We start from the raw sequence: 16,488 nt of genomic DNA, 5'->3' as shown, positions 1-16,488 counted from the left end.
AACGTAACATGCCTTTCTTTTTAAAGTTGTTTTTCTTCTCAAATAAAGGATCACATAAATGACAACCTCCATATCAACATGCCCTACCATCTGTTACATGATTAGTACCTATGCCCTCCAGAAATCCCCACCCATGTCCATAATTTGCTATCTAATACACACATGTGCACATACATTCCTTCGGAAGAGGAAATCACTTGGACTCTCTGTATTGAAAACAAGTGCAACGCAGAGTTTACAGCTATTGGTAGTTTAAAATATACATAGCTGGCTGCAGATTGAAATGGAAGGGTAATTTTTAACATTCTATTGTCAGCATTTATGCAGTGCAAATATTTAGCAAGAGTGGAATCTCACTTTCAATTTGTCTCCAGTCACAGAAATGTTACTTTATAACTGTCAATATGACTAACCTAAAATCGAATTGCTTATCATTCTGTTATAACTTTATTAAGAGACCGCACTTGTTGTCTGAAAATTGATGCAGATATATCCCAAGGCATTTTATGCATGGTAACTAAAGTTTACATTGCTGCTGAAGACGAGGGCAAGAAACCAATCTCCTCCTCAGTGGCGGCTCCAGGATTTTTTTTTGGGGGGGGGGGGTGCTAAGCAGGTGCTGGACCAACTTCTGGGGTAGCTGATGACCCGGACCAGATGAGGGCGGAACTAAATGTAATTTAAAGTGAACCCGATGTGAGAGTGATATGGAGGCTGTTATATTTATTTCCTTTTAACCACTTCGCATCCAGACCTTGTGTTCTCCTAATGGACCAGAGCAGTTTTGACGCTTTAGCTGTGTCCCTTTTTAATCAGCAATAACTTCATCTGTACTCGTGCCACTTAAATGATCTATGTATCGTTTTTTTCAAGACAAACTAAGCTTTCATTAGGGGGTCCCTTGTTCCCAAGTAAAATGTTATTCTCTATGCATTTTAATGGAAAAAAGTAGAAAAATGGGAAAATATGCATTATTTCTCAATTTTGACCAATTCCTGTTTAAAAATAAAAAGTGCTACTGACATAAAAACTGTGCCACCAGTTAAAGTCGCCCCAGTATAGATATCCAGATGTGTCCCCAGTATCACCCCGCCAAGTATAGCCAGATGTGTCCCCAATATCAGCCCCCCCAGCATAGCCAGATGTGTCCCCTGTGTTTGCCACCCCCAGAATAGATTGACAGATGTACCCCTAGGAATAGTGCCCCTCTTTATAGCCAGATGTGTCCCCGGGATCAGAATTACCCCATTATAGCCAGATGTACCCCCAGGATTAGCACTGCCCCCCCCATTATAGCCAAATGTGCCCTTAGTATTTGGTTATGGCCCCCCCAGGTGCCCAGATGTGCCAAATTATTCAATCCCCCTCCCCTTAGTTAATCAGATGTCCCCCAGTAAATATGAACCCCCCTTTTACATATCCTTCCCCCCATAATTGATAGCCAGATGTCCCTCCCCATCAGACAGCCCCCTCCTTGCACAAATCATTAAAAAAATCCTCCAGCAAGCAGCCTCACTCACCTTACCTCGTTCCTGCGACTATCCTGAAGTCCGAGCCTCCGAACCCCGCTCTGCAGTCAGCCGCATAATGCCGGTTACCTGGGTCCTGGCTTGATGACGTCATCAAGCCAAGACCCGGGTTGTCGGCAATACGTGGCTGAATGCAGAGCGGGGAACGGAGGCTCGGGCTTGCTGGAGGATTTTTTTTATAATTTCTGCACGGAGGGTGACAGATGAAGGATTGCTGCAGTTGACTACTGCAGCGATCATTCATGGGAGGGGGGTGGACTAATTGGCTACAAGAGAAAATGTTCCCTTTCACCAATTAGTAAGGTAGCTGACAGTGCCGGGGTTGCGCTCTGAAGCGCACCCGATCGTGCACAGCGGGGCTGCAAGCATAGTCAGTATATCTACGTCATGGTAGCTTGGAGGGTGCCACAGATGACATATATAGAATATAGCAGTGGAAAAAGTGGTTAAACAATACTAGTTACTACTAGTTGCCTGGCAGCCCTGCTGATCTATTTGGCTAGTGAACTAAATTACACCAGAAATAAGCATGTAGCTAATCTTGTCAGTTCTGACAATATTGTCAGAAACCCCTGACCTGCTGCATGCTTGTTCAGGGTCTATGGTTGAAAGAATTAGAGTCAGAGTCCCAGCACAGCAGCCAGGCAACTGGTATTGCTTAAAAGCAGATAAATATGGCAGCCTCAATATTATTCTCACCTCAGGTTCCCTTTAAAAGTGCAACGCAAAGACAGTGGGCCCAAGTTTGGTGACCCTTTCCCCAGAAAATTCACATAATTGTGCAGGTTTTCTCAAGAAAATACACGTAATGTGAGCAGATTTGCCCATAAAATACATTCAATCATGTCGGCAGATTTACCTCAAAGGTCAGCGCATGTTTAGAAAGTCATTGTATGTAGGGAATGATAAATTCTTCACCACAATAAATCAAATGCTCAGAGGTAGGTATCCGCCAAACATCAAAACAAGAAAAGGCTTACCAGCTCCCAACTACCCACATTATAAGGTTGTAAAATGGCTCAGGTCACAGATAATGTCCAGGGAACATCAGACGTCATGAAGATCCAGTGGACATCCGTATGGAGGTAAAGTTTCAGGAATTTACATTGGAAAACAAAAATGGCAATATCTAAGCGTAACACGTTTATTTAGATAAAATTTCTTTAAAAGGCAGTAGATATAAAAACAATAACTCACATACGAGGCCCATAAACTGGGAACCCCGGGAACCCCCGGTGTTACCATTGTTACCTGTTACCTTACCAGAAAATACGTTCAACCATGTGGCCGATTTGACCAGAAAACATGTTAAATCATGTGGCAGATTTGACCAGAAAACACATTAAATCATGTGGCAGATTTGACCAGAAAATAGTTCAATCATGTGGCAGATTTGACCAGAAAATACATGCAATCATATGGCAGATTTGACCAGAAATACATGCAATCATGTGGCAGTGGCAGACTTGACCAGAAAACACAATCATGTGGCAGACTTGACCAGAAAACACTTCAATCATGTGGTAGACTTGACCAGAAAAAAATTCAATCATATGGCAGACTTGATCAGAAAATACACCTGCTAATAAAAAAAAAAAAAACATTTACTCACCTGCTGAGGAACTCCTGTCCTGGCCTCCATGTGGCGCGCAGTTCCCACGATCCTCTGCTAGCCAACAACTGAAACTCCCGCAATTAGAGCAGGGCTACGGGAAAATGGCGCCCGAAGCTCTGCAGTGCGGACTCGAAGTCTCCAGAGCAGGGCTTCGGATGCCATTTTACCGTAGCCTTGCCGCTGCCGGAGCTGCGGGCTGCTGCTGCCGGTGAACTGAAACGGCGTCTATTAGATGCCGAAAGTCAGTTCACGCTGGAGGGTGTTTTAGGCGCCGCCACTGCTCCTCCTCTAATCTACATTTACCTAGACAGCATGTGCTTTCATTTACTGCTTAAGGTCTAGTTCACACCAAAAATCAATAAGCATAATCCCAAACGCTTATCGATTTTTGTAACAGATTCATGGCACGTGGACAGCAATTTTCTATTTATGTCTAGTGATTTTGGAGTATTTGCTTTTAGAGATTTTGTAGTTCTTGTGGCAAAACAGGAAGTACACTTTGACCTGGAAGTGAACAGCTTTTGTCAAAAAAAATGCTTTGAAATTCACTCAGCAATTTTACAGTTTTCCTATACTTTACATTCAGATGTAATTTCCTCAAAAATGCTGCTGGACCCACGTTTGCATTTCGGAAAAAAATCACATAATTCTGGTGTGAAATAGCCCATAGTCAGACATTAGTCAAGAGCTTTTGAAAGTGCTTAGAAATGCTCTTGGTATAAACTAGCCCTAAATTGGAATGATCTTCTTACCATTTCTGGAATGCACAAATAGGTGGGGTAAAACATAGCTTACAAGGCTTTGGAAAGAAATCATTGGCATTTACATTGAGCTGATCTAAGGGGTTTTGATAGGCCATTTTGGAGTCTTAAAAGTGTCTAGGGCCTTATTTATTACTGCAAATGTAAGTTATTGCCCTGGTGCCAGTGGTGGAGAGCAGATGTGCATACATTCTTGGAAATTGACAGCAGAGTAGGCAGGCCACCTGTATCAGACATCACAGTATGTGCAGGCTGCCATGTTGTTTCCTTGTATGAAAGATGTGCCATGCTTGACTGTTTTGCTGATCTTCTGTCTTTGGTATCTATAAAGTCAATGACCAAGAACAAGTATGGAAATGAGGTTTTCTGACTCCACTGGCTAGTAAAATGCATGTAAACATTTTTTTTCCTTCAGTAAGAGATGAAAATGGAAAGATAAAACTTTATACCAAAGGAGCAGACATTGTCATTCTACAACACCTGCATCAGAACAGTGACACAGAGTTCCTTATGGATGCCCTGGATGTAAGTATAACAGTCTACAAATGTCATATAGTCACATCATCCAGTTTTCTCCATTTAAGCAAAGCATTGGGATAGCATTGCTACATATTGCAAAGTGAGCAGTGAGTAGAGGAGCCCCAATTTCCCAACTGAAATAAGGCCTGTAATTCTGTTTCAGCATTCACTGCATTGTTTCTGCAGGCATGGCTCTGTTGGCTACAAATGTGAAACCAGCCACCCCTCCTTCAGCCCATGAGGTGATGGGTGTGGTGATTAGGTTTCCTGCCTCAGTATATTACAAATGCACTCATTACTTTTGGATTATGAATAACATAATATAGATCATTCTTAAGGGATAGTTTTGTGGAGAACACCCTTACGTGCTGGAAGCATGTAAAGACTCTGAACACTTATTATTAAATCATTTTTGTCTTTCACTTAGTAGAGTGAAATTGTAGTGCCAGAGATAAAACAGAACTGTATAAGAGACAGAAGGAAGCTTCCTTTCTCTCCAATGAGATCTTGTCTTAAAAAGCTTAACAAATCAATATACTATACTAGTGTGAGGTTATGCATTTGAATAGAAGCTATGCAGAATTCACATCAAGTCGAAAATTAAACATTAATTAAACATTACAAACTATTTTTTTGCCATATGTTATATACGTGATGTATTTGATGCTATTTACAGCCTTTGTGTTTCCACAGAGTTTTTCAGAGGAGACACTGAGAACACTCTGTGTGGCACATAAAGAAGTAGAAGAGCATGATTACATAATATGGGAATTAAAGCATCATGAAGCATCTGTAACACTTGAAAATCGTGAGCACCACCTTGCTCAAGTCTATGAAGACTTGGAATGTAATCTACAGGTAAGAGTGAATCACCCTGCAATTAGCTTCTTCTCTGTCTGCACACTAGTCAAACACTTAACGGTTTCTCTGCTCTCCTGTCAAGAAGCTTCCCCCCACTTCCCAAACACCAGCATGTTCAACCAGGACTTAACTACTCTGCCTGCACAGACACTTAAAATGTAACTCCTTATTTTAATCAAATGCTCTCACTGGTGATGCAGGGTTACATAGTTGCATAGTTATAGGGTGACTCATAGGGGTGAGCGAGAATGCCTCTGAAATTTCGGGCAAATCTATTTTGCAAATTCCATTAAAATCAATGTACTCTAACAAATTTAAACATTAACAGCAAAGCCCCTATACATGTTAAAACCACAAAATTTGGTAGGTATGCGTAGGAGAATAGTGGCAATAAGAAGGAAAAAGGTTCTAAAACACCTTGTTGTTTTCTATAAAAATCACAGTTAAAGCAGAAAGCAGTGGAAACATTAGGCCATGCAAGCTGGACCTGAGGCTGAGAAACGGTGATGCTACATGTCAACTCAGCCCACTAGTAGCAGTGTCTGTCATTAAAACAGTAGGAAACCACATTGCTAGCTGGCATCATGAACTGGATGACATCTGGAATAAATGCGGGGGTGTAGCAATAGAGGTTGCAGAGGTAGCGACCGCATCGGGGTCGTTGGGCCAGAGGGGCCCCAAGGGTCCCTCCCTTATCCACAGTATTAGCTCTCTATTAGTCCTGTGCTCATAATAATCACTTCTGCAGATACTTTGAATACTGGTAATCATTAAAAAACTGTTCCCCCATCCTCTTCTTGCACCTCTGACACTGTAGTTGCCATTGGCAGGTTTTGGTGCGCCCTATCAATTGTTATGTATAGAGTGGGGGGGGGCCCAATGTAAAACTAGCATCGAGGCCTACAGCTCCTTAGCTACGCTACTGAATAAATGCCACCCATAAAGGTATCTAGAAGTAGCACAGTGACATTAGGTCCAAGGATAGAGGACCTCAGACAGAGTGTGGGTCAGGGAGAGCAGTAGCAGTGTATGGCTTCTGGTCAGCTATCACCATGGAGACCACAATGCTAGCTGGCTGCGTGAGTTGGGTGGACTGCATCGGCAAAGCAACCCAGAAGTGTACATACAAGTTGCATCAATGGAGAACTGATACTGAAAGGTGGCGGCAGGAGTAGGTGGAAGAAAATTAAACCGAGGCAGCTGACAGTGTGTTTGTGGTAAAAGATATGGAATCATTTCTATAATGAGGACACTTAAATAAGATGGAGGTGCTGAAGGGGATGTGGCCACTCAAATAGCAAATTCAAGTGAACCCTCACAATCACACACAAACACTCATTTAAACAAGAAAAACACTATAGCTACATCTAATTAAAAGCAGAGGTTTTAGCTTGCAAAACAATGCATTTTTTTGTGTAGTCACATAACCGAACAGAAGTTCCTTTATAAAGGTGCCCATACATCTCTAGCGATGTATGGGAAGATCAACCAAGAAACAGATCTCTCTCTGACTGAATCTGATCAGAGAGAGATCTGTTGGCTGCCCATATGCCACAGGCCAATTTCCTACTGATTTCAGCATGAGATCCCTTGGGAATTGGCCCATATGCTGCCTTGCAGCCTATGCTACTGTCCCCCAAAATGTTAATGTGCCTCCCCCCCCCCTGCCCTGCTCATGAATTAAAATCTCAACTGCTGCTTCGTCCACATTCCCATCCCATGTTACTGCTGTGCATAGAACATGGTGCATGTGTGACATCTCATGCGTGCCAATGCTGTAAGCGGCAGTCATGTTGGATGTGTATATGCTTAAGAAGGAGCAGCTGGATGCTCATGGTGGCTAGACAGGTTAACATTTGCAGAGGACAGCAGCAGCTGTGCTTGCGGTAATGCACTGTTGCCCTTGAGTCAGATCAGAAACTTCCGCCGCACCGCACAGGACCGCAGTAAGTGTAAAAATGTCAATACTTGGGTGTATATCCTCCTTGTATAGCCTTGTGTTTATCCCTGTGTATATTATTATCAACATTGAGGTTGCTACATGCTTACTCCAATAAAGAGTCTTAATCATGACTCCTTTTACGATTTTAGTAAATTGCAATCAGTTTTGGCCACACAGGCAATTTTGTTTTGTATGCAATAATTGCAACGCAATAACGCAATAATTACTAAATCAGCAGCACCGCTAAAGTGAAAAAGATAGCTCTTTTATTTGTGCAATAAAATCACATATCAAAGATAGAGCTGAAGGCAACTACAGCCCGCTGTTTCGAAGCGACATGCTTCTTCTTCAAGTTGCAAGCTCATAATGACAAACAGTGTTCACATACCTCCTTTTATATGGCTACACATTCAAATGTTAACCAATCCACAAATAGGACTTGAGAAGTGACCAATCAGAGCAGATCAAAAAGCAGAGGACCTGGTGGGGAACTTCAGTACACAGGAAGTACATCCCACAAGTGACATCACTGTCAAACAACACTCCCACAGAAAAAACGGCTGCTACACCACACCCAAAAGGAAAAAAACGGACCTAATGGGGAACTGCGGTGTACGCATAAAAAGTCACGTGACGCATAAAAATGTACGCATAGATTATATTCAGATGCGTAAATACATGAAAACAATGCGTAAAAACATCCGTATGAATACCGACAAGAAGAACGCGTAAACGCGTAAAAATGTACGCATAAATTGTATTCAGACGCATAAAAACATGAAAATAACGCGTAAGAACATCTACATAAATGCCGACAAACAGAACGCGTAAAAATTGTGGGAGTGGCGAATAAAAATACGCAAAAGAATTTAAAATAGACAGTGCATAACATTGAATGCAATACGCGAAAAAACACGTAAAAATATACGCAAAAAGCATATAAAAATAGCAATATTGAAAAGCTCAGATTGGTCACTCCTCATACATACACATCAAGTGCAATGAATCACATAAAGATACAGAAAAGTACAGGAATAACCTTAAGAAAAATGTCATCTCAGCATATAAATACTAGATGCATCCCATAAATTATCAAAAAAAATTCCAGAAAAAACCTCAGCCTAAAATACACTGGCCCCGATTGCCACCCAGACCCACCTCATCTCAAACACAAAAGGATAAATTGTACTCCCTATTTAAACCTCCTCGACCTACAGTTCCTAAACGTCTAATCCATCCTGCTTCACATTTTAACAATGCTTTTAATCTATCTCCACCACGTAACATCCTAGGTACGCTGTCTATAACTTGAATCCTAAGTTGTGACACTGAATGTCGGAACTCGACAAAATGGGACGACACTGCTTGTTCCCGATTCTGGCCACGTATCGCACACTTGTGTGATGAAAGACGCACACGTAAAGGTTGTGTCGTCATACCGACATAAGCTAAGCCACAAGGGCATTTTATGAGATATACTACATATGTTGAATCGCAAGAATAGCGTCCACGGTTTTTAAACTCCGTTCCCAAAGATGGGTGATTAACCACTTGATGACCCACCCTTTACCCCCCCCTTAAGGACCAGCGCTGTTTTTAGTGATCTGTGCTGGGTGGGCTCTACAGCCCCCAGCACAGATCAGGGTGCAGGCAGAGAGATCAGATTGCCCCCCTTTTTTCCCCCCTATGGGGATGATGTGCAGGGGGGGTCTGATCTCTTCTGCCTGCGTGTGGCTGGCGGGGGGGGCACCTCAAAGCCCCCCTCCATGGCAAAATTCCCCCCTCCCTCTCCTACCTGCTCCCCCCCCCCCCCCCGGTGATCGAGGCTGCACAGGACGCTATCCGTCCTGTGCAGCCAGTGACAGGACGTCCCCTGTCACATGGCGGCGATCCCCGGCCGCTGATTGGCCGGGGATCGCCGATCTGCCTTACGGCGCTGCTGCGCAGCAGCGCCGTACAAATGTAAACAAAGCGGATTATTTCCGCTTGTGTTTACATTTAGCCTGCGAGCCGCCATCGGCGGCCCGCAGGCTATTCACGGAGCCCCCCGCCGTGATTTGACAGGAAGCAGCCGTTCGCGCGAGCGGCTGCTTCCTGATTAATCAGCCTGCAGCTGGCGACGCAGTACTGCGTCGCTGGTCCTGCAGCTGCCACTTTGCCGACGCACGGTATAAGCGTGCGGTCGGCAAGTGGTTAAAACTATCACCTTTCACAATGTGGCTACAAGCATGGCAAGTTAAGCATGGATAAGTGCCGAATTTGCTCGCCAAGTCAGTCGCTGCAGGTATCGTCCCATATTTGTCTCGTCACACTTTATCTCTAATCGTGGGAGGTCTTTTAAAGGACAGGAGTGGAGGATATCTAAACTCATGAACTTGTGGGAAGGACTGGCGTAAGAGGCCCCAGTGTTTCCGTATAATGAACCCCAGCTGAGCGCTGCAGGATTTATAGGTGGAAACAAAGGGGAGTCTAAGGCCCTGCTGGCGTCTAGGTCTACTGTCCCGTTCCTTGAAAGTATGGTCAGGGTAACCTCGTTGTTTAAATTTAGAAACCGTCTCCTGGAGTCGTTGGTCACGCATAATCGGATCAGAAACTATCTTTGAAACTCTCGCAAATTGTCCTCGGGGTGGAAACTAGAAAATTCTAAGAGGGAATTGCGGTCAGTTGATTTAACATAAAGGTCTGTGATAAAATGGTTTCCTTGACGGATCACCATAGTATCTAAAAATGGAACACATTCCAAATCTGAGTGGGCAGTCAGTCTAATAGATGGACACTTGCTACTCAACTCACATATAAATTAATCGAGCTCCAAACGTGGCCCCCTCCACACGCAAAATACATCGTCAATGTATCACCACCAACATAAAACATGTCGGCGGAAATACATGCTTTGGTACACAAACGCCTCTTCATAGAGGCCCATAAAAAGATTGGCGTAGGATGGGGCCACGTTGGAGCCCATTGCCGTTCCTCTCAGCCGTCTATAAAAATTCCCACCAAAAAGAAATAATTCTCTTCAAGAATAATGCGTAATAATTCAACCGCAAACTTCCTATGTGGAGTCTGTAAATCAGAATGTGTTAACAAAAACCAATCGACAGCCTCTACACCCCCATCATGTGCGATGGAGGTGTAGAGGCTCTCAACATCCAACGTAACAAGAAGAACATCCTCATCCCCAACATCTAATGAACTCAGTTTGCTAAGGAACATAGAAGTATCCCTCAAATGTGAATCCAGCCCAATTACTAAAGGCTGAAGGAGTTTATCAAAAAAAAAACTGCTAATGGGACAAACACAGAATCCACGCCGGCCACAATGGGTCGCCCCGGTGGCCGGCGTGGATTCTTGTGAATCTTAGGAAGAATATAGAAAGTAGGAGTAGCTGGATACTCTTTTCTAAGAAATCTTCTCAGGTCACTATCAATAATATCCTGTTGGATAGCTTTATCAAGAAGATGATCAATTCTTCGAATAATATTAGCTAAAGGATCACCACCAAGTTTCAGATAGACCTCTTGTTGGGCCAATTGATTCAATATTTCCTCTTGATAATATGATGTATCAAGTACAACCACTGCACCGCCTTTGTTGGCTGCGCAGATGGTGATGGCATCATTTTGTTGTAAGGCTATCAATGCCTCTCTTTCTTGTTTACTCATATTGAAGTTGACCTGAGTACGTTTTTGCTTAAAATCTTGCTCCACTTTCTTAAGATCATCCATAACATTCTTGGAAAACAGTTCCACAACAGGATTACTCGGTGGCATGAATGAACTCTTGTTCCTAAGACCAAAATCTCGAAGATGTAAAGAGTCATCATCGTTTGGGGAGAATCTATTCAGCATTGGATTATTAGAAAAAAATACTTTCAATTTAAGAGATCTAAAAAATTGAAAACACTCCTGTTCAAGTTGAAAAAAATCAGGTAATCTTGTAGGACAGTAGGATAGTCCATGACTAAGGGCTCGTGTCTCAATATCAGTAAGGGAGTATGAAGAGATGTTAACCACTAATTCTTGCGTTGTCTCAACACTCTTTTGGAAAATTGCTGCGCGCCTCTGTTGTTGTTGGTATTTCCGTCGGACCCTCCTACCCCCTCGTCGTTTTTTCGTTTGTGTTGGGCGAGGGGAGGCATCTCTAGAGGATGATTGACCCTCACTAGAGGACCCATTAGCACCAGACGCAGGAGAACCATCACTGGGATGACCAGACTTCTTGGGCTTGTGTGGTTTACTTCCAGGGAAACTTTTTTGCATGAATAAACTTTACATATTTTTAGAACGGCAATGGTTCCCTCTTCATTTAGGTTGTTTGTATATGCATCCTTGAAGGTAGTGCCCTACCTACCTATCAGATATACCTCTTCCAGCACTCCCTGCGGGATTAAAAGACCTCATGGATAAAGAGATTACACTAGGTGAAGTACAACAAGCTATTGGGTCGCTCAAACCGAATAAGCAGCCCGGGCCAAATGGCTTCAAAGCCTGTTATTACAAAAAATGCAGCGATATATTGGCTCCTAGATTGCTTAAGGCTTTCAATAGTATACTCAAAGAAGCTCAATTTCATTCAGAATCAATTACAGCTACTATCTCTATGATCCCTAAACCTAACTCTGATCACACAAAATGGTCCAACTTTCGTCCTATCTCATTGTTAAACATCGATATCAAACTCCTGGCAAAAATCCTAGCCACTCGTCTTAACTCTGCAATTACCTTATTCAGTGCAGTTTCTAGGCTAAATCGCACCCAGGGCGAGGTTGTAAAAGTTGCGCCCTCTTCCCCCCACCCCTGTGAACTCTTACTCTTCAGGGACAGTCACACAGTCACAGGTCACAAGTAGATCTGTCTACTTACTAGTGACCAGCCGCTCAACCAGGAGGAAGCAGGGACCAGAAAAACACACAGGCGGAGAGAGCCTGGAAAGCCGACTCCTCCATGGGCGCCGCACACTGACAGCCTGCAGTACCGCTACAGGACACCAGGTGTCATCACGTGGTGGTGACGTGATGATGACTCGATGTCTGACGCAGGCAGCCCAGGAGGAGTCAAGGAAGATGATTGCGCTGGTGATCTTCTTTCTCCTTCCATTTGACTGCACCAGCTCTCTAGCGGTTATTTCCTTCGACCTGCGCCCCCCTTCTTCTACTTGCCAGTCTGCGCCCAGGGCGACCGCCCTGCCCGCACTGCCCAAGAAACAGCCCTGACCTTATTTATTAACAATGACCAGGTAGGCTTTATGCCATACAGACAAGCTAGTGACGGCGTACGACACCTTGTACACTTAATTCACCAAGCCCAAACCTCCCATCTCCCAGCTATGCTCTTATCGCTGGACATACCTAAGGCGTTTGACTCGGTCTCATGGTTTTATCTTGTGTCTACACTCCAGGCATGGGGCTTCGGAGCTAATCTTATTAAGTGGATCAAATCCCTTTACTCGCATCCTCTAGCACGGTAGTCTATAACGGCTTTAAATCTTCCCCTTTCTCCATATCAAGGGGAACTCGCCAAGGCTGGCCACTTTCGCCTCTGTTATTTACGTTATCAATCGAACCACTTGCTATTCAGATTTGAAATTGTGCGGAGATACATGGCATTCCACTAGGGAAGAGAATGCGTAAAGTGGGCTTATTCGCTGATGACCTAATAGTCTGTATTTCACAACCCACCAAATCAATCCTAGCTCTAACTAAGATATTAAAACAGTTTGGTACAATCTCAGGACTTCGTGTCAATCCGGCAAAATCAAAAGCCTTAAATATTTCTCTCCCATCTCAACTGATGCAAGCATTGCAAGATACGTTTGAATTTGATTGGGATCCCTACAAACTGCCTTATCTCGGCATTCACCTCACCAATTCCTATAAATCACTCTTTCACCATAATTTCCCTCCGCTTGTAAAGGACCTGCTGGAGTGCTGGAAGAGGTATTCGATCTCTTGGTTAGGCAGAATAGTGGCTATAAAAATGACTTTTCTTCCCAAGTTGCTCTACGCATTTAGATTATTACCTATTTCCCTGCCTTCTTCATTTATTGAATCCATTCAGCGGAAAATTAATGGTTTTATTTGGGGAACTCAGAAACCTAGGTTTAAATTTTTTTATTTATATCGTCTAAGGGCAGATGGGGGGATGGGAACTCCTAACATTTCCCACTACTACAAAGCAGCCCAATTGGCCATTTTGACCAACTGGCATGTGGAAAATGATAGACCTTCCTGGGTGGATATAGAAATCCAGCTTCTCTCACTTATTAGCATTAAGAATCTCCTTTGGCTCACACCAGTGCATCGTGCAAAGATTGATAACCCTATTATAAAACATTCTCATGTATGGGATAGCTGTAAATATTCTGGTCGCTTAATGTCAGCCCATAGGCCACTCCTTTCCTTCCTGGGTAACCCTTCATTCCCGGCAGCTTTGAAGTCCTCTGGTCCATACCAATGGTGGGTCTCTGCTAAACTCCACAGAATCCATGATCTTGTCACCGATACTGGTATCAAATCTTTTGATTATTTACGTGAGAAATTCGCAATTACTCCCTCTGAATCATTTAGATATATGCAAATATCCCATTTTCTAAAACAGCACCTTACAAACGTGGATTCCCCAACGAGCAGAACTTTCTTCAAAAATATTTGTGACACTAACCCCCGCTCCCCAGGGATTATCTCATTTATATATAGGGAACTACCGCTCACTCACTCACAAAATAAACCCTTATATATACTCAAATGGGAGAAAGACTTAGGCCTTCAGATTGATTACACTGATATGTGCGATATCTGGGATAACATCCCTAAGATATCAATAAACGCGGACTTGGTTGAGGTAAATTTTAAACTTTTACTTAGATGGTATCTAGTCCCTCAGAGAGTGGCCAAGTATAATAAGAGGTGCTCGGGTGACTGTTTTAGAGGATGTGAAATGGCAGGATCTTTTGCTCACATATGGTGGAACTGTAAAAAAGTACGTAAGCTATGGATCAGAGTATGTACCTGGGCATCATCTTTGATTAATGCTCCGGTCCCACGAAACCCGCTTCATGCCTTACTGGGCTGTCCTTACCCACACCTAACTGTTGCGCAAAATGCCCTCCTCAATTATATCTTTACTGTAACTAAAATTAAAATAGCAGCAGCATGGAACACCCGGTCTCTGTGTTTTGAGGCTATCAAAAACAGACTTGGCAATATACTGTTTTTTGAGAAGCTGAGAGCCCGTATGTACGACAGTATGAAGAAAATCCATAAAATCTGGGCTCCTCTTATCAATTACCTGTTAAGTCCTGAACGAATTACACTGACATGTAACCAATGAGCTCTCTTAGGCTGCTCTTCATGAACGCATTTGTGATATATGAAGGGGTCGAGTTTGAACGACCCTCGTCTCTGGATTCCTTCGTTCTTCATCTCTAATCTTCTCTCCTGTGTCTTTATCTATCTACTTTTCTTCTTTCCACATCTGACTTCTTCTTTTCTTTACTCTATCTCCACCCAATGCGGATGTAGCGGTGATTTACAAACACAGCAGAAATACTATTCTTAAATTGTTGAAGATTATTAAATTATAATTACCATGCTTTCCACCCCACTGAAGAGACTCTTCACTGCATTTGGTACTCAGTTAGAAGTGACTTGGGCTCTCCATAACTAATATGCAGGCCTGACCTCGCTGGAGGACAGGCCCTTTGTCTAAGAGTACTAAATTTGTTGACAAAGGCAGTCCCCATCCGGCCGCGCGAGGTTAATGTAGGATGGCAGACTCCCTTTCTGTTACTTTACTAGAGTTTCTTCTGTTAAATTTTCAGTGTTTTAAATTTTCATTAGGGATTAGCTATAGCCCGATGGAAGATAATCAGATAATTCACAAGTTTCCTTGCAGTTCCTCCTTATTGTTTGAAAATATTAGATGGTGTGGTATTACACTACATTGTATGTGTGTGTTTTTTTTCAGCAAGAATCTCCTCCTTAGTAATAAGTGCAATCCCTTTTTATGCTGTTCTGTTTGTACTTACCTGTAAGCAATGTTATGGTGTATATTTGCTTTCCTGTCACTATAAAACTTCCAATAAAAACAAGTGAAACAGAAGGTAGTGCCGTCTCTCATTCCCCAGAGGTTAAAATCAAAATACTAAAAATAATTTGGTTGCATGTAAATTATAATCTATTTTTTGGACCTATTTTTTTCTATATAAAATGCTGTAATATTTACCTGGTTGGATTACCTTTTCTTTCTGGCAGCCACTTGCTCTTTGTTGTCATCCTCCATCTCTGAAACACATTTACCTCTGTCTTGCAGGCAAGAAGAAATAATTTCTTACTAGTGTTATTAAACTTTTTGTACATACACTTGGGAGCTTGTAGCAGGATAATTGCTTTATTACACATTGAGCTGGGAGGAATTAGACAGGAACTTACTGTGTAATGCCATTGTTTGGGGCTGTAGTTACTGTGCTGGTGACAAAGACTTAATTTCTCAGCAACACAAAGGAGATGGGAGGGGTTAGCTCTCTGTTCACTGCGAAAAACTGTCAAGTGCCCCTCCCAGTTCCTGCATGACCACCTCATATGGGTGATGGTTGGATGGGACCTTTATGCACTGCAAATTATATACTCCATACAGTATGCATTATGCAATATGCACAAACACAGGAACTATGACACTTAGAAAGGATTTTTTGTTTCTAAATTTTTATTTGAGTTTTAACATAAAACCATTACAAAATTTTGCAGGATCAACTGCGCATCTCAGGGAAAAGACCATGGCCCTTATTCAACTAACTGTTTCTCCTGAGTTTTCAGCAAAATGCCTTTAAATACACCAGAAAGCAAAAAAAAAAAATACTAAAAATGTATTTTTTTATTATTTTATCCCCTACTTTTTGGTACTTTTACTATTGCAAAGTGCTGAAAAGTTGCTTTGTGCTTCTTGTCAATATTGAATAAACAATAACATATGCAGTAAAATGATCAGAGAGATCAGAGTCTCAACCTTACTGGGTGATAATAGGCCTTAAAAGGCCAGATGGACTGGAAGAGTAGACTTCAAGAAAGAAGCTTACCCTGTTCAATGTGAGGAGGTGTGTAGTCCTGAGGAGTCCCAAGACTTCCTAGGGATACAGGTAAACACAGAGAGAGACAAAGAGCCCCTTATGGTGTAGGGTATATTAATGTCAAGTTCTGGATAAATATAAAGAGATGAGGTACTCACAAATGTGGGTTGCAAGACGAGCAACCATGGTATAAGA

At 42.6% G+C, this 16,488-nt stretch overlaps 1 protein-coding gene across 7 annotated transcripts in view; it reads left to right on the top strand.

The window, feature by feature from the left end:
• Positions 1 to 16,488, top strand: part of LOC137511336 (phospholipid-transporting ATPase IK-like) — a 377,608-nt gene that overhangs the window by 265,398 nt on the left and 95,722 nt on the right. For all 7 annotated transcript variants that reach the window (XM_068233975.1, XM_068233976.1, XM_068233972.1 and 4 more), the window contains 2 exons: positions 4,321 to 4,430; positions 5,118 to 5,282. In XM_068233975.1, the coding sequence (XP_068090076.1) occupies positions 4,321 to 4,430; positions 5,118 to 5,282 (275 nt within the window). The remainder of the gene's footprint in view (positions 1 to 4,320; positions 4,431 to 5,117; positions 5,283 to 16,488) is intronic.

This window comes from Hyperolius riggenbachi, chromosome 1 (genome assembly GCF_040937935.1).
Source record: "Hyperolius riggenbachi isolate aHypRig1 chromosome 1, aHypRig1.pri, whole genome shotgun sequence".
NCBI classification, from domain to species: domain Eukaryota; kingdom Metazoa; phylum Chordata; class Amphibia; order Anura; family Hyperoliidae; genus Hyperolius; species Hyperolius riggenbachi.
The sequence above is the reverse complement of the archived record's forward strand: the minus strand, read 5'-3'. Positions and strand labels throughout refer to the sequence as shown.